The following is a 22,546-nucleotide window of genomic DNA, read 5'->3' on the forward strand; positions in this document are numbered from 1 at the left end:
AGTTACCGGCGCGGGGCTTCGCCTAAGCACTACGACAATATGACCGAGGTGGATTATGGTGGAGGGGGCACCGCACACGGCTAAGACAGTTGTCTGTTGTGTGTTCTAGGGTGCCCCTGCCCCCGTATATAAAGGAGCAAGGGGGGAGCCGGCCGGCCCTAGGGCGCGCCAAGGAGGGGAGGAATCCTCCTCCTAGTAGGAGTAGGATTCCTCCTTTCCTAGTCCTACTAGGAGGGGGAAGGAAGGAGTGGGAGAGGGGAAGGAAAAGGGGCGCCACTCCCCCTCCTAGTCCAGTTCGGACTCAATGGGGAGGGGCACGCGGCCTGCCCTGGCAGCCCCTCTCTCTCTTCACTAAGGCCCATCTAGGCCCACTAGTTCCCCCCGGGGGGTTCCGGTAACCCTCTAGCACTCCGGTTTTCTCCGAAATCACCTGGAACACTTCCGGTGTCCGAATAAAGCCGTCCAATATATCAGTCTTTATGTATCGACCATTTAGATACTCCTCGTCATGTCCGTGATCATATCCGGGACTCCGAACTACCTTCGGTACATCAAAACACATAAACTCATAATACCGATCGTCACCGAACGTTAAGCGTGCGGACCCTACGGGTTCGAGAACTATGTAGACATGACCGAGACTCATCTCCAGTCAATAACCAATAGCGGAACCTGGATGCTCATATTGGTTCCTACATATTCTACGAAGATCTTTATCGGTCAAACCGCATAACAACATACGTTGTTCCCTTTCTCATCGGTATGTTACTTGCTCGAGATTTGATCGTCGGTATCTCAATACCTAGTTCAATCTCGTTACCGGCAAGTCTCTTTACTCGGTCCGTAATGCATCATCCCGCAACTAACTCATTAGTCACATTGCTTGCAAGGCTTATAGTGATGTGCATTACCGAGAGGGCCCAGAGATACCTCTCCGACAATCGGAGTGACAAATCCTAATCTCGATCTATGCCAACTCAACAAACACCATCGGAGACACCTGTAGAGCACCTTTATAATCACCCAGTTACGTTGTGATGTTTGGTAGCACACTAAGTGTTCCTCCGGTATTCGGGAGTTGCATAATCTCATAGTCATAGGAACATGTATAAGTCATGAAGAAAGCAATAGCAAATAAACTAAACGATCAAGTGCTAGGCTAACGGAATGGGTCAAGTCAATCACATCATTCTCTAATGATGTGATCCCATTAATCAAATGAAAACTTATGTCTATGGCTAGGAAACTTAACCATCTTTGATTCAACGAGCTAGTCAAGTAGAGGAATACTAGTGTCACTCTGTTTGTCTATGTATTCACACATGTACTAAGTTTCCGGTTAACACAATTCTAGCATGATTATAAACATTTATCATGATATAAGGAAATATAAATAACAACTTTATTATTGCCTCTAGGGCATATTTCCTTAAAGTTACGGCCCAGACATCCTACATTGCACTTTAGTGCATTTAATATTTCTCGAAGCAAGCAAGTCTTAATAGTCAAAGACTGGAGCAAAATTGTGAAGGATCGCAACAGAGAAGTACTAGGGGGCAGCAATCAGAAGCGCGGCCCACAATTAGGAGACAGGTTCATCTGCATGCTCCAATATGATGAAGCGGGAGTGCTACACATATTCTATGCTATTTTACTGAGAGAGAGCAGCAGGAGTGATTGGCTAGCTAGAATGAGTTTGAAGATGATGATGTGCTACACTATGACTATGATGATTAAATAGCTAGTGTTGATGGTAATGACTACGATGATTATTATTAGCTAGTGTTGGTGGTGATTAGATAGCTACACTATGACTATGATGATTAAATAGTGTTGGTGGTAATGACTACGATGATTATTAGCTAGTGTTGTTTGGTGATGATATGATGCAAGAGTTTTTATATTAATATGATGATGATGAGTTATTATACCACGATAATCTATAACTTGATCACTTAGGATCTATCCACTTGAAACTAATTCGCGGTTATTTCACCTACTGATTTAATAACTCATTATAATGAAAAAACAATCTCTAAATTGCTACTGTATGAAAACTTGTATAAAGGTGTATGAATACACATAAAATAAAAAAGAAATAGAATACAGAATAATAGTAGTAGCGCAGGTAGTGGGACGCGCTACTAGTAATTACTAGCAGCACCTTTTGCAGGAAGCGCTACTACTAAGTAGATATAGCAGTAGCGCGGGTGAACAAACGCTACTACTAACCTTTAGCTGTAGCGCCTTAGCAGTAGCGCGGTTACTCGCACTACTGCTAGGCCAAAAACCCATGCTAGTGCTAGGCTTTTCCCTAGTAGTGGTAGCTTAGTTTTTTGGATCGTCCAACGTCTTGGCTTCGACGGCGGCGACGACGATGCTGAATAAAGAAGGTCCGGATTGTTCAGTGGTGAGGCGATCGTCTCTATGGTTGGTGATGAATTTGAGAACTGGTCTGTTCAAGCGGGGATATCATGGCAGCGACGACATTCTTCTGGTGGACTTGTGTCCTTGCACTCGCCATTGCGATGGTGTCTGCTCCAGCGTGGCGCGGAGCTTGGGAGTTAGTCTAGGAGCAGATGCAGATTGTGGTTTGCATCGGTGACATCTGGAAGAATAAACATGTGTTGGGTTCTTCGTTGATGGATGGCAGACATGGTTCTGCATAGACGACATCTAGAAGAAAGAACATGTGTTGGGTTCGTCCTTGATGGATGGCAGATATGGTTTTATCATTCGACGTGTAGTCATGGTGGGGTGCCAGATATGGAGTTCGATGGCATATCTAGGGTATTGACCAATCTGATTCGTGCTGCGGCAATGGCTTCACCTTTTGGTGAGCCACCTTGAAGGTCTGCACTCAAGTTTATCGAACAAATAGAAGTACCACACAAATTTCCATCTTCAGTACCTACACGCAAAAGCAAATACTTGCACCCAACGCGAGCAAGAGAGTTGCCAATCCCCTTGGACTCGTTACTTGCAAAGATTAATTCTGATAGTGGTTGAAAGATAAATAAATTGCAAAAGAAAAGAAAAGTAAATAAATTACAGCAAGTACTTTTGGTTTTTATAATATGTAAAAGTAGACATGGGGGCATAGTTTTCATTAGAGGATTCTCTCTCGAACAGATAGCATATAGTGCGTAAACAAATTACTGTTGGTTAATTGGTAGAAAAGCGCATACTTATGCACTATTCGCGGCAATGATCATGTATATAAGCATCACGTCCTAAACAAGTAGACCAACTCATGTCCGCATCTACTACTATTACTCCACCGGTCAACCTCTATCCAACATACATCTATGTTATTAAGTTCATTACAAATGGAGTAACACCTTAAGTAAAGATGACATGATGTAGACAAAGTAAACCAATCAATATGAATAAACCCCGTCGTTTTATCTTTAATGGCAACAATACAAATATGTGTCTTGTCCCATACTATGTCACTGGGATATAGAACACCGCAAGATTGAACCCGTTAATTACAAAGCACCTCTCCCACTAAAGATACATCAGTCTAGTTGGCCAAACCAGACAGATAGATCAGAGAGAATTACAAAGCTATAACAATCATGCATAGTAAAGTTTAGAATATACTCAATTACTTTCAATAAATAACCTGATCATAAACCCACAATTCATCGGATCCCAATAAACACACCGCAAAAAAAGATTACATCGGATAGAACTCCAAAAGATCGAGGAGAACATTGGATTGAAGATCAAAGAGAGAGAAGAAGCCATCAAGCTACTAGTTATAGACCCGTAGGTATGTGGTAAACTACTCATACATCATAGGAAGACAACAAGGATAATGTAGAAGCCCTCCGTGATCAATTCCCCCCTCTGGGAGAGTATCGGAAAAGGCCTCTAGATGGTATTGAAAAAGTGTCTCAGGTGGCTCTCTGGGTATTTCCCAATATTTAAGAATTTATAAAAGTGGAATTAGGTCAGACGAAGCCTCATGGGGCCCACAAGGTAACAGGGCGCACCCTGTTGCCTTACCGTCTCCCCGTTCGGCGTCTGATCTCCTCCCGAAGCTTCTAGGGTCTCTCTTGTCCAGAAAAAAATCACCAAAAAGTTTCATAGCGTTTGGACTCCGCTTGGTACTTATTTTTTGGAAACCAAAAAACAAACAGAAAACAGCAACGGGCACTAGGCACTGGGTTAATAGGTTAGTCCCAAAAAATAATATAAAATAGCACAAAAAGACATATAAAGTATCCAAGATTAATAATATAATAGCATAAAATAATAATAAAAATTATAGATACGTTTTGAGACGTATCAGCACCCCCAAGTTTATAAGCTTATCCTTCAGTAGGTAAATGAGAGTCGACATGCTGCCTTCCTCCGGTGGGTGAGAGCAGTGAAGGAGGAAGAGTTGATGGTGCTTGCTGCTCTGCGTACCAGATGCGAGTCGATGGGTGGCCTTCCTCCGGGGGCTGAGAGCGGTCCTCCACAATGGACATGGCGACGGGCGGGAGGAGACGGCGCCGCCGCCGTCCTCGAGCGAGGAGGCAGGGGTTTCATGCCTTAGCGAATGGGTCGTGCTCTAGTCCTTTTACTTTACATATAAGATTTGTCTAAAGTCAAAATTCATCGACTTTGATCAAATTTATATGACAAAATATCAACATCTATAATATTAAAGTTATACAATATGAACATTAAATTCATGGCGCATATAATGATATTGATTTTGTATTGTGAATATTGATAATTTTTTTATAAAGTTGGTCAACCGACTCCAACGAGAGCTACATCTGACGAGGAGCCCAGAGCTACAACCGAATAGGTGAGGAGCTGCAACCTACTACGGCAGAAGATGCACCCGATGAGGGGTGGAGCTGCAAACCTAGGCTACATGGTGTTGGGACTGGTGGCCGATCATGCGACATCCATGGTCGACAGGGCTTGGAACCAGCCAACTGCGACGCTGTTACCGCGGCCGCCACGTGTTGGAACCAGCCAACCACGATGATACAACCATGTCTGCTACATGCTGGAACCGGCTGGGCAGCATAGCGTCGAGCCGTGAGCGACACAGCGAGGAGTGGCACAGTGGCACCCGATGCGGTGCTACCAGTGGCGAAATGGCAAGCTTCGAGTGGAGTGTGCATGGGGTGCTGCCACCGCTGAGATGAGCACGATGAGATTTCCTAGAACCATACGGGCGGCTCACATGAGAAGAGAGGGAATGACTCTGCACGGTGGGGGCGAATCTGACGGCTGTTGTCGGCCCGATCAAACGGTCCAGGAGGGGAGCAATTTGTGGTCGTGGCCAGTCGGCCGATGCCCAATGGTGCCCAAAATAACTGGTGGGACGAAAAAAAATCGGTGAAGGGTCGTGCGCGTGGAAAAAAGAAATGTAGGTTGGACAAAACATTCTACACGAAAATAAACGCCATTCATTTTTTAAGCAAACTAAAATTCCTTTTTTGAAAGAAAGGGGATAACCTCAGCCTCTGCATCATATGATGCACACAGGCATATGACACACCATAGTAAGATAGAGATAGGGATAAAGCATAATCCAATTTGTCAGATTTAGTGGCACCGTCGCCATGCTCCTGTCGCCTAGGAGTAGGAAAAGGGAATGTGAAATTTTCTTCTTTTTTTGACGAAAATGGGGAAAGTTTGTATTTTGCGGAAGGAAAATGGAGAGTTTAGGGTGCATTTGGTTGAAAGGGTGGCCAGTGATGGGTTGAGATCGTTCAGAAAATAGACATGTTTGATTATAAAGCACTTGAATGGTTTTACTTAAAAAAAGAAAATGCTCTGAAGATGCTGAACCACCACCCCAAGAAATCGGCCAAATCATATGGTCACCCATTACATGCATGATCATGTGAGCATGACCGATGATCCCATCTCAAATAATTAGCTCATCTTTTATATACATCCAAATACTTGAATTGAATGGTTCCATCCAGAAAAAACTGGACGGTCCAAACCCATTCATATGACACCTTCAACCAAATGCACAGCATCGCCGCGCTCTGTTGCAAGGCATTTGGTGCGGCGGCGATACTCAATGTTCTTCCTCCGGAAGTTCCTTCCCTCGAGGATTCAGTGCTGAACTGCTGATTCATGTCGGATCGCATGCCCCCAGTTTGTCAAACTGATGTCGCTATGTTTTGCAACAAGGGAAATTTGAAAAGACGGAGAGATGGATCGCTGTTCATACGGTCCGCGATAGGGAGATGGATCGCTGTTCATGCGGTCCGAGATGGAGAGATGGATCGCTGTTCATTCGGTCCCTGATCGAAAGCCCATCATCTTCTCCACCCCGTGACCTAGATTTACTGCTAGGTATCTCCAAGACTCCAATCCTCGTCTTCCCACCTCACTCCCACTCCCACTCCCAGGGTCAGCCGCCACCCCCTGCTCCCCTTGTCTCTCTCTCTCACCGCAGCAGAGTAGATCCGGGAGCCACACCCTACGGGATGCTCGCCGGAAAGCTGGGAGGAGCACTAGGGATGGATCATCTGCTTGCTTAGTCGAGGAGCGATTCGTTTAGTTCATCACATCTTTCCATCCGCATCCTCACCCCCATCTGGCAGCAAGCAACAATTCTAGGTAAATCTGATTTACTTTAGCCTACTACCTATTCCCCCCGATCTACTAGATCAGCGACAAGTAATATGGATCCGAGGAAGTAGTTGATTTATTTTACTTGGAGTCAACTCGTATTTTTTTTGCAAACTAATGATTCGTGCGTGCTCTCATGTTTCAAGCGAGACTAAGATAGTACTGTACTCATATATAACTTGCCCGAGTGCCCAGTTAATTAATGGATCCCCGAGGTGGCATAACACAAATCGAGCTGGAGTACATGGTACACGATGAAGATGCAGAGCCCATTGCCCTGCCACTGCCACTTTTGGAGAAAATCACAAATTATTTTTCTCACGAGTTGATAATTGGAAGAGGTGGCTTCGCGGTGGTTTATAAGGTATCTCGGGTGCTGCTGCTGCTGCAGGCAGTGCTTGATAATGGCATTGTCGCTGTGAAGAGGCTGTTCGATATGCACATGCATGAGGAACAATTCCAGGGTGAGGTGGAATGTCTCATGAAGGTGAAGCACAAAAACATTGTACGATTTCTTGGATATTGCGCCGACACGCAAGGGAACATTTCAGACTACAAAGGGAAAATGGTTATGGCAGATGTGCAGCAGCGGTTGCTCTGCTTTGAATATCTACCTAAAGGAAGTCTTGATGGTTATATAACAGGTAGGCTTATGTTTCCATTCTAATTTTCTTCACACGATATTTATTTGGTTGGTTCAACCTACTGGAGTGTAGTATATCCGTATGTGACTTACATAATTCACCCATATGATATACTATATTGCATTCAAAAGTTAAGGAACTCAATTATGTCAAATATATACTGAACTAGATCCATTTTTTCATCTCTCCTGTTTAGATTCACCCGGAGAACTTAACTGGAGAAAGCGATACGATATAATAAAGGGTATCTGTGAAGGGTTAAATTATCCTCACCAGAACAATATTCTGCACTTGGATCTAACACCCGGAAATATATTATTGGATGAGGATATGATGCCGAAAATTACTGATTTCGGATTGTCAAGGTGTTTTGAGGAAGACCAAACAGGGGTCATTACTAAAAATGTGGACGGAACAAGGTAAGCCTGCCAAAGCATATGGAAAGCTTAATTTTTTGACTTATTCAACTGTAGTGTAAATTTATATTGCACTTGCTCTGCATATTACTAATGGAGCAGACTATATATGTTTTCAGGGGATATTTGGCGCCGGAATGCTATAACAAGGAAATCGTACTCACGCACAAGTTTGACTTATATAGTCTTGGTGTTATAATGATAGAGATACTGACCGGAAAGAAGGGGTGTCAAGTTACTATTGAGAATGTATGAACAATTTAGCCACCATTCCAAGTCAAATCTTACAAATAATGATCCTTGGCATTAGCAAAGTCTTTATTTTAGAAAGGCTGGTCCATTTTTATAACGTGGTTGCATTTTCATAGGTACTTCAAATTTGGAATAATACGGTGTTGGATGCACTGCAGTGGGATCAAATACGAGTATGTGCGAAGATTGGGATGGAGTGCACAGAAGTCGATCCGGCAAAGAGACCAGCTAGTATGAAGCACATAATGGATTGGCTTGCTGAAATAGAATGTAGTACGCATGTAATCCCAGCAGGTGGGACAAGAGAGCTTCTTCTCGTTCACCCGTCCGCGCTTTGCTTCCCCTTTGAGCCCAACAAGGCTATCACATGCCCGCTGCAGCTAACAAATAACACCGATAAGCATGTTGCATTTAGGCTTATGGATAATAGCATGGAGTCTTCCTTCCTAAGGCTGCCATTGTATGACGTTATGCCACCTAACACACCTTACACTCTCATTGTGACAACACAAGAGAAAGAAGATCTACCACGAAAGTATATCATAGATGTGATCCTCCAAAGTGCTACATTAATATTGGGGGATGATGATCATATAAACACTTTCCGAAGCCAGCCAGACAAGTTTTTTCAAGAGACGGGGAATGATATACAGGTGGTGAAACGGAAAGCACTTTATACCTTGACACACATCGCAACGTCATTCTCTAAGGTAAAATATGATGAGCAAGCTCGGTGACATGCACAACACAGTTAGTTGTCAGCTGTTTTATGTATGTTTTTGCATACTCTTGTATTAACATTGAGATATTAAAAGAGAAAAGACAGTTTAGTCTTTCCACCAAGTATTTCCCCATGAAAATTGTTAATTGATGCATTTCATCGTCGCATTAGCAATGATATGTCCATCAAAATATACAAAGTAATCTTGCAAATTACATCTTGAGGGAACATTGCTGGACTTCAATCTTTCCATCAAGTAATTAGGTGGGAAAGCAAAAATGAGCGTCAATCTCCGCCATTCTTTTTAGCACAATTAATATCTGCCATTCTTTTTCAACTTCTTTAGTAATCTATACAATGTTTTAAATAGCGGGCTATGGAAAATAACGGCGAGCCTTCAAATCAGCTATAGCGGAGCTATAGCGGGCTATTTGTGAAGGCGACCATTTAGCGGCACCTTGCTGAAAAGGCTATAGCGGGCTATAGCAGAGCTATAGCCGGCTATTTAAAACTATGAATCTATATAATGGAAGATAGATAGATACAAGTTGGTCTCGCTTAAATTTGAAGGTTGATATATTTACTTTACCTTTTGCGTTGTTTTCACTTGTACTGTGTGGTGGTGGGACGGCGCATGCACACATGGTCATATATTTTGCAGCCAATTTTGTCCACAGTCAAGGTATAAATTCTTTATCTTCTCTATCTGGCTTACGATGTCTGTGCAGTAATACTTCTAGGTCGTTCCCGGCCAGATGTTAACAATAGCCTCTTTGACTCAGGTACACGTCTACATAGAAATGCATCTCAGTTGCTTGGACACAAACCGAGCCAAGCAGTGGTGAGTGCATTCTTTATACTTAGAAAATCCATATGCATGAACACACAGAAATCAAGATGAAGTGTTTCTTCTTGATCCGTTTACATTCTTGAATATACATGTGGCACCTCCACCTCAATATTTGTGGCAAGATCTTTGGAAATAAATATGATTGATATTTAATCATGGAAGAGGAACCAATGGCCTCTCGGGAATGGGCCTTTGATCAGTCCATAGTTTCATTCCGCATGGTTCCTAACTTGTGACTGAACACATGAATGAGATTTGCTTTTGTACGTGTAAGCAAGGGATGGTGCACATATATGGTTGGTGGTCAATTTGATTTTTGTTTTTGGGCAGGATAATAATAGGAGATGAAAATGGACACGTTGGCTTTTGGGACTATCCGACACAGGCATGTAGTAGTGTTGTTTTTTCTGATAAAGACTATTGATGCCTCTCAGGGGTATCCATGCTTTTGGTCACATTTGACTAACATATTAATTATTTCTTTATCACCGCAGAAAAAAGTGGATGCGCTTAAAGTCTCAGCGAGTCGTGGTATGATTTCTGATTTCTCTTGCTACTTCTATTACTATTTTCAGCGAGCTGACTTATCCTGGTACTGCAGTTACGTGCATTAGATTCATTGAACGGAAGCAATGGATTGTTGCTGGGACAGAAGATGGGTATCTCCATGTGTACAGCTATGAAACAAGAATTCAGAAGATCACGAGTTTAAGAGTTGGTGCCATTGAGAATCTGGAGTCACGGGCTGCTCATACCCATCTGGCCATCCATCCAACCCAGCCATATTTGTTGTCGGTGTATGGTTTTAAAGTGAAACTTTGGGACTGGGACGTGGGCTGGGAGTGCATACAAACATTTGAGAATGAAGAGCTTATGACAATACTTCGAGTCGCATTTAACCCAAATGACACATTTGCGACTGCTTCGATGGATTGCACAGTGGAGGTATGTCACCACCCCCCCCCCCCCCCCCCCCCCCCTCTCAGCCCTGGAAGACAAGTATTGCTGGTTGACCTTTGATTTTCTTTGATTCTGATCCCCTATATAGGTTTGGAGTCTTGATTCTCCCGAATTTATATACACTCTAGTAGGGCATTCGAGCATAGTGAATTGCCTGGATTTCTTCACATGTGATGATCAGGAGTATTTGGTTACTGGCTCACATGATCAGACTGCAAAGGTCTGCTATTCACGTGGAATAACAAACTAATGTAGGACGTGTACATATAGAGAGTGATCATAATACATCCTTTGTTTTGTTGAAATCAGATATGGGATCTGCGGAAGATGATGTGTATACATACACTTGAGGCTTTCGTATCTCCAGTAATGTCTCTCTTGTACCAACCCGATCTTCAGATTCTAATTACAGGTTCAAAAGATGGCGCTATTTATTTGTGGAGCACCACAAACTGCGGGTAATACAATATTCCACTAAATGTACTCAATCTCTTGAAAATCAAGCAAGATTTGAGAGAATAGTTTTAGGGATTGGAAGAACCATGGAGAGGATTTGGGGAAATTTCTGGACCATTCTCCTCGGTCCCTCTCTCTGTATACATCTATAGTATGTGTACATTTTACATTTTAGTCCCTAAGGAACTAGGTAAATATAGTCATACACCAACACTCCCCCTCAAGATGGGGCAAATACATCATACAAACCCATCTTGCTACAAAACATGGAGAATGTTTTTTCGGGGAGTCCTTTTGTAAGGACATCTGCTACCTGACTAGCTGAGATTACATACGGTAGGCAAACTATCCCTCTATCAAGCTTCTCCTTAATAAAATGACGATCAATTTCTATGTGCTTGGTTCGATCATGCTGAACAGGGTTATTTGCAATGTCAATGGCAGCTTTGTTGTCACAGTACAACATCAGAGGCTTGCACCTGTACAGCCGCAGCTCTGCTAGGAGGATATGTATCCATAGTAACTCACATATGCCGTGAGCCATAGATCTAAACTCAGCCTCTGCAGTAGATCGAGCCACTACACCTTGCTTTTTACTTCGCCAAGAAACTAGGTTTCCTCCTACAAATGCACAATAACCAGATGTTGAGCGTCGGTCATCTAGGGAACCAGCCCAATCAGCGTCAGTATAGCACTCAACTTGTAAGTCTCCTTGTCTGGTATATAAAAGGCCTCTTCCTGGGCACCCTTTAAGATACCTTAGGATCCTGTTTACAGCTTCCATATGAGCTGATTTTGGGTCATGCATATACTGGCTAACTACACTCACAGCAAAAGCAATATCTGGACGGGTATGAGATAAATATATTAACCTTCCAACAAGTCTCTGATAGCGCTCTCGATCCACGGGTGTACCTGCATCACTACTTAAACGATGATTTTGCTCAATAGGTGTAGCTGCAGGTCGACAACCAAGCATACATGTTTCCTTGAGCAAATCCAAGATATATTTCCGTTGTGAGAGAAAAATGCCCTTTGACCCCCGTGAGACCTCTATACCAAGAAAATATCTCAGTTTTCCCAAGTCCTTCACTTCAAATTCCTGTGCAAGATGATGCTTCAGATTTGCAACTTCAGTGGAATCATCTCCGGTAATCACAATGTCATCGACATACACTATCAGTATTGCAACCTTGCTATTACTATGCTTGTAGAATAGTGTATGGTCAGCATTGCTTTGAACATAGCCCCTTTTCAGCATGGATTGTCTGAACTGGTCAAACCAAGCTCGTGGTGACTGCTTTAAGCCGTATAGAGAATGATGTAGGCGCAACACCTTTCCACCGGTTTGACTGGACTCAAACCCAGGAGGTATATGCATGTATACTTCTTCTTGGAGATCACCATGAAGGAAAGCATTCTTCACATCCATCTGGTAAATATCCCAATCAAGGTTTACAGCACATGACATAAGTGTCCTTACCGAATTCATCTTTGCCACCGGTGCAAAGGTCTCTTCATAGTCGATTCCATATGTTTGTGTGTAGCCCTTCGCCACAAGACGGGCTTTATACCTCTCCACCTTTCCCTCGGGGGTCTGCTTAATAGTGAAAACCCACTTACAACCTACAGGTTGCTTACCTGGTGGTAGATCCACGAGCTCCCAAGTCTCATTCTTCTCCAAGGCTTTCATCTCATCAAACATTGCTTCCTTCCATTTTGGATCCTCTATAGCTATTTTCCAATTAGATGGTATGGACACAGAGTCTAAAGAGGCAATAAAGCTTTTGAAGGGTGGATTACAATATTCATAGGAAATGAAATTGGCAATATCATGTTTATAATCTTTGAGGTGTCCTGGAATGTTTCGATTTCTAGTAGGTTTTCGCAAAGCAATCGGTAGATTATTTTCAGGAGCAAGGGTAGATAATTGATTCTCACTCTGCCCCGCGGTGCTAATAGGAGTGGCGGAACTACATGGGTTAGTGTTAGTACCTGGGTCCTCATGCATGTGAAGCTCACCGTCTTGTGAAGGAAATGAAGAATTTTCTATTGCATTTTCTGTGTCTCCATGACCAGAACCATTATTGCACCCATCATTATTTGTCTCCTCCCCCTGATTTTGAGCATTATCTAGAATGGGTAAACCACTTGAAGTGGAAACAAGAATGGGGCTTAATGGAGAGTCTACATTACTACTCTCCCCTTCTTGTTGCACTTCACGTGGGGATAATGCAATGCCAGTGTCACGTGTTGAGCCATAATATGGTTCATGCTCACGGAACGTCACATCCATGCTCACAAAAAACCGGCGCTCTGAAGGGCACCAACATCTATAACCCTTTTGAGAGGGGGAATAACCCATGAAAACACATTTGAGAGCACGGGGATCTAATTTTCCAACAGAGTTCCTATAATCATGCACAAAGCACACACACCCAAAGACCTTTGGAGGAACTACAAAGTCATTAGAATTCAAGAGACACTCAGCGGGAGTCTTGTGACCAAGAACCCGAAGAGGCATATGGTTTATCAAATATGCTGCGGTTTTTATTGCTTCCCCCCAAAGAAATTTACGCACATTCATTGTAAACATAAGTGAGCGTGCAACCTCAAGCAAATGTCTATTTTTACGCTCTGCAATACCATTTTGTTCCGGAGTATCAACACAGGTAGTTTGATGTTCAATGCCATTTGAAGCAAGGAACTGTCCAAACTCGTTGTTGATATATTCAGTACCATTGTCTGAACGCAAGGTTTTAATAGTTGCCCCATGTTGATTTTTAATGAGAGCACATAAATCCTTAAAAACCAAGAACACATCACTCTTATGCTTCAAGAGATAAAGCCAAGTGTAACGACTAAAGCAATCAATAAAAGTCACAAACCATCGGTGCCCAAAAATGGAACGAACCTCACAGGGTCCCCAAACATCCGAGTGAATCATTTCAAATGGTTTGGCACTTCTTAAACCTATACTAGGATAGGAACCCCTTGTATGTTTAGCTAACTCACAAGCATCACATACAAGGAGCTCCTTGGGACACAACTTGAAAAGAGAGGGGTAAATGCGTAATAATGCAGCAAAAGATAGATGGCCAAGCCTGCGATGATGGAGTAGCAGTTCTTGGCTAGGAGACAAGCATGATGCAAAAGCAACTTCATCACTTCCTTCATCAAGATAGTAGAGTCCATCATGCACGGTCCCAGTCCCCAACAGTCTCCCTGTCGCTAGCTCCTGAAAAGCACAACAGGTAGGATCAAACCAACCTCTACAGTTAAGGGATTTAGTAATAGAGCTAACAGATAAGAGGTTGATTGGAAATTTAGGAACATGTAGAACCGGAGATAAGGACAATGTCTTAGTGCACCTAACGGATCCATGTCCTACAATAGGTGCCATGGATCCATCAGCTACACGTACCTTGTCCTTACCTGAACAAGGTGTGTAAGAAGTGAACAAATTTGAGGCTCCTGTCATGTGGTTAGTAGCTCCTGTATCAATAACCCAAGGGTTTGATTGTGTTGTAGAAGTGTGGGTCTGGTGAGGTTTCATACCTTGGTGTGAATTGATATAGAAACTAGATTCAGCTTTAGAGGAATCCTGGGAAGTAGACGAGCCTTCTGAGAGTCTAAGCTTGGAAGTAAAATCCTCAAGAGCTCGCACATCGACCATTGGTAGCTCCCCCTTGGATGTAGTGAGGTTAGCTTGTTTTTTGTTTGCTCCATGAACTCCCTCTGGCCGAGACTTTCCTTTTTCCCACCAAGTTGGAAAGCCATGCAGCTCAAAGCATGCATCCTTTATGTGTCCAGTCCTTTTACAATGGTTGCAGAAAAGTTTGTTTTTATCTGATTTGCCAACAAACTTTGGGGCACGTCGAGCTTGCATGGATAAGGCTGCACGAGCATCTGTATACTTTAGGCCATTCTCAGGCTGAGCCAACCGAGTCTCCTCCTCTATCACACTTGAGATAACATCATCAAGACTAAGCCACTCAGTTTTTGAGAATATAAGTTGGCGTCGAAGGTCAAATTCCTCATTTAAGCCATCAAGAAAGAGCTTGCTCACAAATGGCTCAAACCAGGTATGATGAATAGCCAAGTCTTGTTTGTCAACGGGCTCAAAGGGATGATAATAATGCAGTTCTCTGTATAGTCTTTTGGTCTCACCAGCATACTCTGTCACAGACTTTGTGCCTTGCTTCAGGTTTGTCAATTCATGCATAATACGATTACCTTGCATTTTATTGGATCTCCCTGCAAACTGCTTCTCCAAAGCTGCCCATACTTCAGATACAGTAGTCATAGTCTCAACTTGTTCTCGAATTGGTGGTTCCATGCTTCCTAATAACCAGACCAACACTCTGTCATTAACTTGTTTTGCACTAGTGTCACTTAGCTGTTTTCCTTCATCAGCACTAAGCAAGTCATCATAACCATGAGAACTCAGGATTAACTGGGCATGTCGTGCCCAGCTGATGTAATTGCCCGGTCCAGCCAGTTTTACTGGATTAGGCTCAAGTGCATATTTGATTCCTTCATGAACCACTCTGAGTTGTTGCTTCTGCTCAAACATTTTGCTGAAAATTTCATATAGCGTATCCACACTAGAATCCCCTGCTTTATCCTTGCTTGGATCTGCCATAGTTCACCATGACAAAACAAACACCCAGTCACACAGGACTTGTTTTTAGCACTCCACCAGCAACACACTCGTACACAATGGCAAGTAGATGTATTAGTATGAGTTGCTCTCAGATGCACACACGCAGCACAAGCAGAATATTTTAATCCGGCCACCAAGCAAAGATAAGCTTGACTTGACAAGCTCACAGTCAGTCAGTACTAATCGCAATAATCCAAAGGGAATCACAGGTGCTATTATCACCTTCTCATACAGATGGTCAGATGCAGAGGAGGCGGTGGCCGTATATTGGCGGATGACAGCAAGAAGCTCGCCTGCAGATTAACAAATCTGTATACCGGCGGCAGTGCGGCTAGATGCGGCAAGACATCACTAGCTTCTCGTTTCCTTATCAACTAACACAGGGGCGACTTGATGATTCAAAGCTTACCGCCTAGCCGCCGTAGTCAAGCTGGCGAATCTGGACGGCAACACAGCACCGCCAACCTCAAATCACAGAAGAAACGCAGTGGATTTCAACCTGCTCCGATGCCATCTTGAAAATCAAGCAAGATTTGAGAGAATAGTTTTAGGGATTGGAAGAACCATGGAAAGGATTTGGGGAAATTTCTGGACCATTCTCCTCGGTCCCTCTCTCTGTATACATCTATAGTATGTGTACATTTTACATTTTAGTCCCTAAGGAACTAGGTAAATATAGTCATACACCAACACAATCATACATGGATTTCCACTCTACTTGCTGACAAACGAAATTCCCATGCATAGGAATTATTCATGCCCCCCGACTCTTAATAGAGTCATCAAGATTGGTTGTGTTGGAGCTGTCTACCATATCGCATGTGTGATGGGAGGGTATATTTTCATGCTTTTGTTTTATTGCTAACAGCATATATTCTTAGCTGTACAGCCATGCTTCGTATTTTGTCATGCCAGACTTGTAATGTTATATGGGTATATGTAGGCTTGTGATTGGAAAAGAAAATGCAGTGGGAATTATGGATATCGATGATGTGAATTATCAGGAGCAACCAACTGATAAAAGTGAGCAGCAATTAAGTGCATGCACGACACACCATGCCGGAGACATGTCTAAGGTGACTTCATTAATTTTGTTTAGATGGAAGTGTGTCAAACGAGGGCAGCATTCTTGTACTCGGGAGCATGAAACATTGAACTAAAAAATAGTAAAAAAGTTTACGAAGTGTGATTGTTTTAACAACATGTTCATGTCTTGAACATGCGTGCAAATTTTTGTAGGGAAAAGACATGTGTTGTGTGCTGGGCAGAAGACTGTAAGTGCTAAAAGGTAGTCAAGACTTTTTAAAAATGTGTTAACTTTTTTAATTTTACTTTTGACCCTGGAGCATGTAAGGTCTGGTACAAAACTGAATTTCCATTAACTTGATGTTGTCTTTTGTATGGTGTTTAAAATATGGGAAGTTGAGAGCTCACATACCAGGTTGACTTTTCTAGTTCAGTTGTAGTTTTTTTTTTCTTTGAGGGGTAGTTCAGTTGTAGTTAGTCCTTTCAAGTTTCAAGAATGCAGATCGATATCTCATATTAAATGTAAAATCCATGTTGATGTAATAATCATCTTTTAATTAGTTCACGCCAGTGTGTGAAACCTTACCTATCCAATGTTTCATCTATTTAGCAGGAAAAGGCAGGGTCCATCAGCAAGCTACTTGATGTCCACCCGCTGGAACTCCGCTTCCCCTATTGTCCCAATGAGCCTATTCCTTGCTCACTGCACCTAACAAACAACACAGATGAAAATGTGGCATTTAGACTTGTAGACAAGAGTGGCAAGTCCCCATGGTGCTTCGCAAAGTTGCCGTTGTGCGGCATTGTACCTCACGGATCCACTTACACTTTGACTGTGACAATGAAGGAGGAGATGAAGCTAAAAGGAAGAGACAGACTTTGATCTCGTTATTCAGAGCAGTTTATTGGGAGATAAGTACATCGAGGTATTCAATGACCAATCTGAGTCTGATACATTTTTCAAAGAAGCCAAACAGTTTGGGAATATGGTGCATGAAGTGACACTGAAAGCTGTTTCTGTGCAGTACGGAGAGATCACATCTGAGGTGCGTTGGTTTTGAACACTGATTTTGTTATTTTTGGTGATGGCTCCTAGAATGTTATTTGTGGACGAAAATTTGCAAGAAGCTAAAACTCTTGATCACGTTTGACGTCCAACAATTTAGATTTTTTTTCTGAATTTACTGTTCATGGAGGGTGTAGAAAATCCACTATCTAACAGAAAAGAGTTGGAGAGGTAAGCATTTGACATAGTACAACATGAGTGGTTCACATAGTTGCCGACTATGTACAATAGAACGGCCACGCTGCCCAGTGTATAAAGATTGTTGAATAGTTATTCTACAGAATAGCTATACATATAATGTACACTAACTCGATCAGCACTTCTGTTTCTCCATCTCTTGACTTCAATAAATTTGCTTGCCTGCTGGCGATTAGAACAACAATGCACCAGCCACCTTGGTCAACTTAATTTCAGCTATTGTTTCTGAGTTTGACTGGTGTTTTGTTGGATCAGAATATATCTGTGAAGTACAATCCTGACTCTTTGTGGTCCCTGGATGCACATCCAACAGAACCTTGGTGGGTGCATATATTTCATTCTTTTGTTCAAGTGAATGTGTTGGATGTTATTATACCCTACACTAAAATTTATGTTGTCACGAAGGATTTTAACAGGTCATAATAGTGGATATGCTCGCATATGGAACAATGAGATGAAGGCAAGCTAATGCAATCTCTACATATTTATAATTATGTTAATATTTCGTCTATATATACTGCTGCTCAATGTATATATGTTGAGAAGTGAAGAATTACGCATTGGCCTTTTCTGTTGAACTAACAAAGCCATTTTCTACGGCATGCAGTTCCTGATTAATTCGTTTAAAGTCTCAGATCAGGATGCAGGTATTCTTTCTGACTCATAACTAGGATTAATAGTTAAGCACAACTTGCATCCTCATATACTCATATAAATATACACTGCCATCGAGTACTAATTAAATTGACCACTGTAATTTCAGTAAGCTGCGTCAAATTTATTGCAAGAAGGCAACTGATTGTAGCTATGACAGATCGTGCTCACCTCCATGTGTATGACTGTTCATGTGTAACAAAAATCGAAAAGATCAGTTTTGAACGTGGTGATTACGGGACCAGTACACTACTAGCTGTTCATCCGATCCTACCATATGTGTTGGCATCAGGTTTAATGCTTTTAAACTGGGACCTGAGCTGGAAGACCACACGAATATTTGAGTCTGAGGCTGTCACAGCAGAGGCAGTTGCGTTCAACACAAGGGACACCAACAGTTTTGCGAGTGGGTCTTATGATGGCGAAGTACAGGTATTTTTTCCTTTTGCTAACTAAACTTTTGCGTTATGAAGGTAAGTTGTCTACTAGATTGAGTCCTTGTATATGCTTGTTCAGGTTTGGAGGTTCGATTCCTCCGACCCGGAATATTCTTTGCTTGGACATTTGAAGAAGGTGACATGCCTTGATTTTGTCACATGTGGAGATCAACAGTATTTGATCAGTGGATCTTATGACGCCACTGTCAAGGTAGATCTGCCATTGTCATCAAATACTACATTAGCTAATTAATACAGTATGTGCATCGCTTAATGCTAGTAGCAGAGGCCAGGACGATACTCCTTTTCGGAAAATAAATAATGCTGAAGTCCATACACTGTTTTTTTTTTCAAATCAGATCTGGGACTTGCAGAAAAGGGAGTGCATTTGTACGCTGGAAGCTATGTCGCCAGTTCATTGTGTCCTTGCCCATCCAAACCTTCCAGTTATAATTACAGGAACAGAACATGGCATCATTCATCTGTGGAACTCCACTGATTTCAGGTAATTACGAGTATCACGACATTGTGAATGCTCTTCCAACCTAGAACCCCACCCCATGTTGCTTCACATAAGCAATCAACTAATGATGTCATGGGTTGTGTTACTAAATCATAACATGTAGGTGCATATACGTATTCTTTTTATTTGTAACCGATTGCTCTATACCCGTCAGGCTAAAGAGAACCATTAGCTTAGGTGGCGGTGGACCTGTTATCACTCTCGGATGTTTGATGGGTTCACCAAGGTACCTATCCTTGTTTTTGTTTCATTTCCAGACTGACTAAGAGCTACATTCATGTATCATGCCGCAGATTTTAACATTCTTATCCAAAAAAAAACGTATTCCAATTGCCTATCATAGCAAACTAGAGATGAGTATCTTTGTGACTTTGTCTGACAGGGTTGTGATTGGACAAGAGAACGCATTTTTTGCCATGGATATCCACGATGACTGGGGCGGCCAACCCCAGGGGAGAGATAATTTCATTGGTAAATTTCAGTGATTTTGTGTTTGATCCCGGGTGTTTCTTCCTCAGATTGTTCATCCTAATTTACTAGACAACAATGGTCCTAGGTTTGCTTGGTTCCTCTCTGGAGGAAGGGTTGCATGCCAAGAGACATAGACAGTGGTGAGTCGCACCGGCGGCTAACAATGCAGCCGCGCCGGTTGGGAGACGGGCGACCTTTTTTCATTTTGATCGATGTGAAGATGGAGCTCCAGGTCTGGACACAAGTACCTCTTGATTACTCGAGTGTAAAATGTTTGCAACTTAATTGTTATTTTGATAGGTATTTGAGTACACCTACAGCTAAATCCTGGGTGATTGTGCTTCAACAATTTACAGTGTATGTATTCCCATCAACGAATAATCATGGATGACCAGAGTAAGTATGTTGAAGGGATTCTGTTGCTGACACACAAGAGAAGCGATGTGGCGCTTTTGATCTTCTAGTCCCCGACTCAAGACGCAAGTTCCCATTTGAGCTCCTGCATCCATGCAAAGAAACTCATTGTGTAGGAACTCTGTATAGAACCGAGCTTTCCTCTCACATCCTCGGTCGGGAACAGACATGTCACACTTGGTTGACAGTTACCATCTACATTATGTTATCATGCTTATTGTAATGCTTTGTTTGTTATGAACTTATAATACCTCAAGAGGGTGTTGGATAGCGATCTTTGGGTGGAGTATTAATTTTAGATGTAGTTGGATTAACGGTCTACACATCATGGACGTAATGTCTATACAAGATTGTGCTATGCATTTTATATAGAGTTTTCATGTGCTTCATGATTATACTAGTAGAATTTTTATATTATAGAATTTAGCTTGTATATTCCAATGATAAGCTTTCTCAAATGCTCTAGGTCTTTGTGAGCAACCAAGTTGGGTGCACACTCACTAGTTCACTTAGAGAGCTTTCATACACGCATAGCTCTAGTGCATTTGTTGCATGTCAATCCCTATTCCTTTCATTGATATCGACTATAATGTCTCTCCATTGCCTAATGGTCACTTTTTAATTGGTGTGAGACTTTATTTTTTTCGTTTGACTTCTCAATTAAACCTCCATCATCATTCTCTTTTTTCAATTTATTAGTGTGAAGATCAAAGTTTGTGTTTTGGGCACCGCATGAAGTGCTAAGTAGTTCAAAAGGGAGATTCATGTGATTGGTTACTTGACCAAAACTCTGGTCGTGTTATGATAAAATGTTTTGATTTTATAAAACCATGAGCATCTCAGGCCATGATACACTTGGCACCTTTCTAAACCTTCTAGTGTTGGTGGTCATGACAAGAAAGCATTGATCCATGAAAAGCGAGAGGTGATTTTACTTGCATGTTTTAATGTTACTTGCTTATCATCAATTATAAACAGTTGCCTTGAATCACTTTTATCTTGAGTTCACAATATTTTACATCATTTCGTCAAGATTATGTTAGGTAAATTCGACATAAAAAAATATATTTGTTTTATCATCTATCTACTCTAGGACGAGCAAAGGTTAAGCTTGGGGATGTTGATACGTCTCAAACATATTTATATTATTTTTTATTGTTTCATGTTATTATCATATCATTTTTAGATATTTTTATAGTAATTTTATTGATTTAAATAAAATCCTTCAAGTAAGTTGTCATCGGTGTAGGCAATAAAAATTGCTCCTAAATATGTATTATCTTTTATTAGAAGGAAAAACAAGCTTTGTACGATCTTATGATGGTAACGCAATAAAAGCGACGGATTGCTCGATAAAGGTTCCTATCATAGGGGGCAATATAAAGTGACATTCCTTTTGCATTAGGAGTTTGCACACCCAACAATCAAAAGTGCACATCTGCTTCCCAATGAGAAGGGCCTATCTCTCAGTGTTTAATTTTTACTTTCATACAAGAGTAAAAAATATTTGCTCCTATTCCAATCTCAATTATTCTCCACTCAGCAAGCATCATGTGGTAGGAATGATCCAGACATATATATCTAGTTATATATGTGTAATCATGAGTTATTATTGTTGACAGTATCCCCGAGATAAGTAAGTTCGGAGGTGAAATATTAAGCCCCCATCTTCATTTGTGTTTGATTGAAATTGTTTGTTCTAAAAATACGCTTTGAGTGCTAACAATCATGGAAGACTATATGATGGTTGAGTATGTGAAGTTTACTAAATCAAAAGCTCTTACATAAACCCTTCCTGAAAATATGATGAATTGCAATTGCATTGATGACTGAGAACATAGTTTATTAGTTTCCAACAAAGTTTATTGCTTACACCCTTTAGCTTGTGAATGAATTGTTACTTAATCATGAGAAGTTTTATGATTGTTAATTGATGTTATAATAATGATCATGATGCTATTGTGTCCATATTTTCTTTTATAGACACCTCTCTCACTGTAAACCTGTGGACATGATTATCGAGCTCAGTATTCGCTTTAGGACAAGCGGAGTCTAAACTTGGGGAGTATTATGCATCATGTTTTCCTACTATTATTTTTATTGTTTTAAAGTTATATTTCACTTTTGATGCAATTTTAATGTCCTTCCTCTCTTAAAATTGCAAGTTACATCACAAAACCGAGATTGCC

At 41.6% G+C, this 22,546-nt stretch overlaps 1 protein-coding gene and 1 pseudogene across 2 annotated transcripts; one reads left to right on the forward strand and one right to left on the reverse strand.

Annotated features, from left to right (window-relative positions):
- The first annotated feature begins 6,141 nt into the window (after nt 1–6,141).
- Nucleotides 6,142–19,957, forward strand: LOC125525586 (uncharacterized; annotated as a pseudogene). The gene is made up of 21 exons (XR_015610632.1): nt 6,142–6,591; nt 6,799–7,247; nt 7,444–7,666; nt 7,783–7,912; nt 8,032–8,625; nt 9,298–9,318; nt 9,419–9,477; nt 9,817–9,871; nt 9,981–10,017; nt 10,088–10,431; nt 10,535–10,666; nt 10,756–10,858; nt 16,264–16,364; nt 16,512–16,644; nt 17,166–17,640; nt 18,466–18,505; nt 18,805–18,944; nt 19,029–19,160; nt 19,309–19,454; nt 19,627–19,698; nt 19,855–19,957. The product of XR_015610632.1 is annotated as an uncharacterized LOC125525586 (transcript).
- LOC147962382 (uncharacterized) lies at nt 13,963–15,710 on the reverse strand. The gene is made up of 3 exons (XM_087535191.1): nt 14,461–15,710; nt 14,338–14,397; nt 13,963–14,140 (listed from the first exon to the last, which is right to left on the reverse strand). The coding sequence occupies exons 1-3, from the start codon at nt 15,545–15,547 to the stop codon at nt 14,097–14,099; spliced, it is 1,191 nt and encodes a 396-aa protein (XP_087391317.1). The 5' UTR covers nt 15,548–15,710; the 3' UTR covers nt 13,963–14,096.
- Nucleotides 19,958–22,546: the final 2,589 nt, after the last annotated feature.

This window comes from Triticum urartu, chromosome 7A (genome assembly GCF_056163025.1).
Source record: "Triticum urartu cultivar PI428250 chromosome 7A, HENAU_Tu73, whole genome shotgun sequence".
NCBI lineage: Eukaryota > Viridiplantae > Streptophyta > Magnoliopsida > Poales > Poaceae > Triticum > Triticum urartu.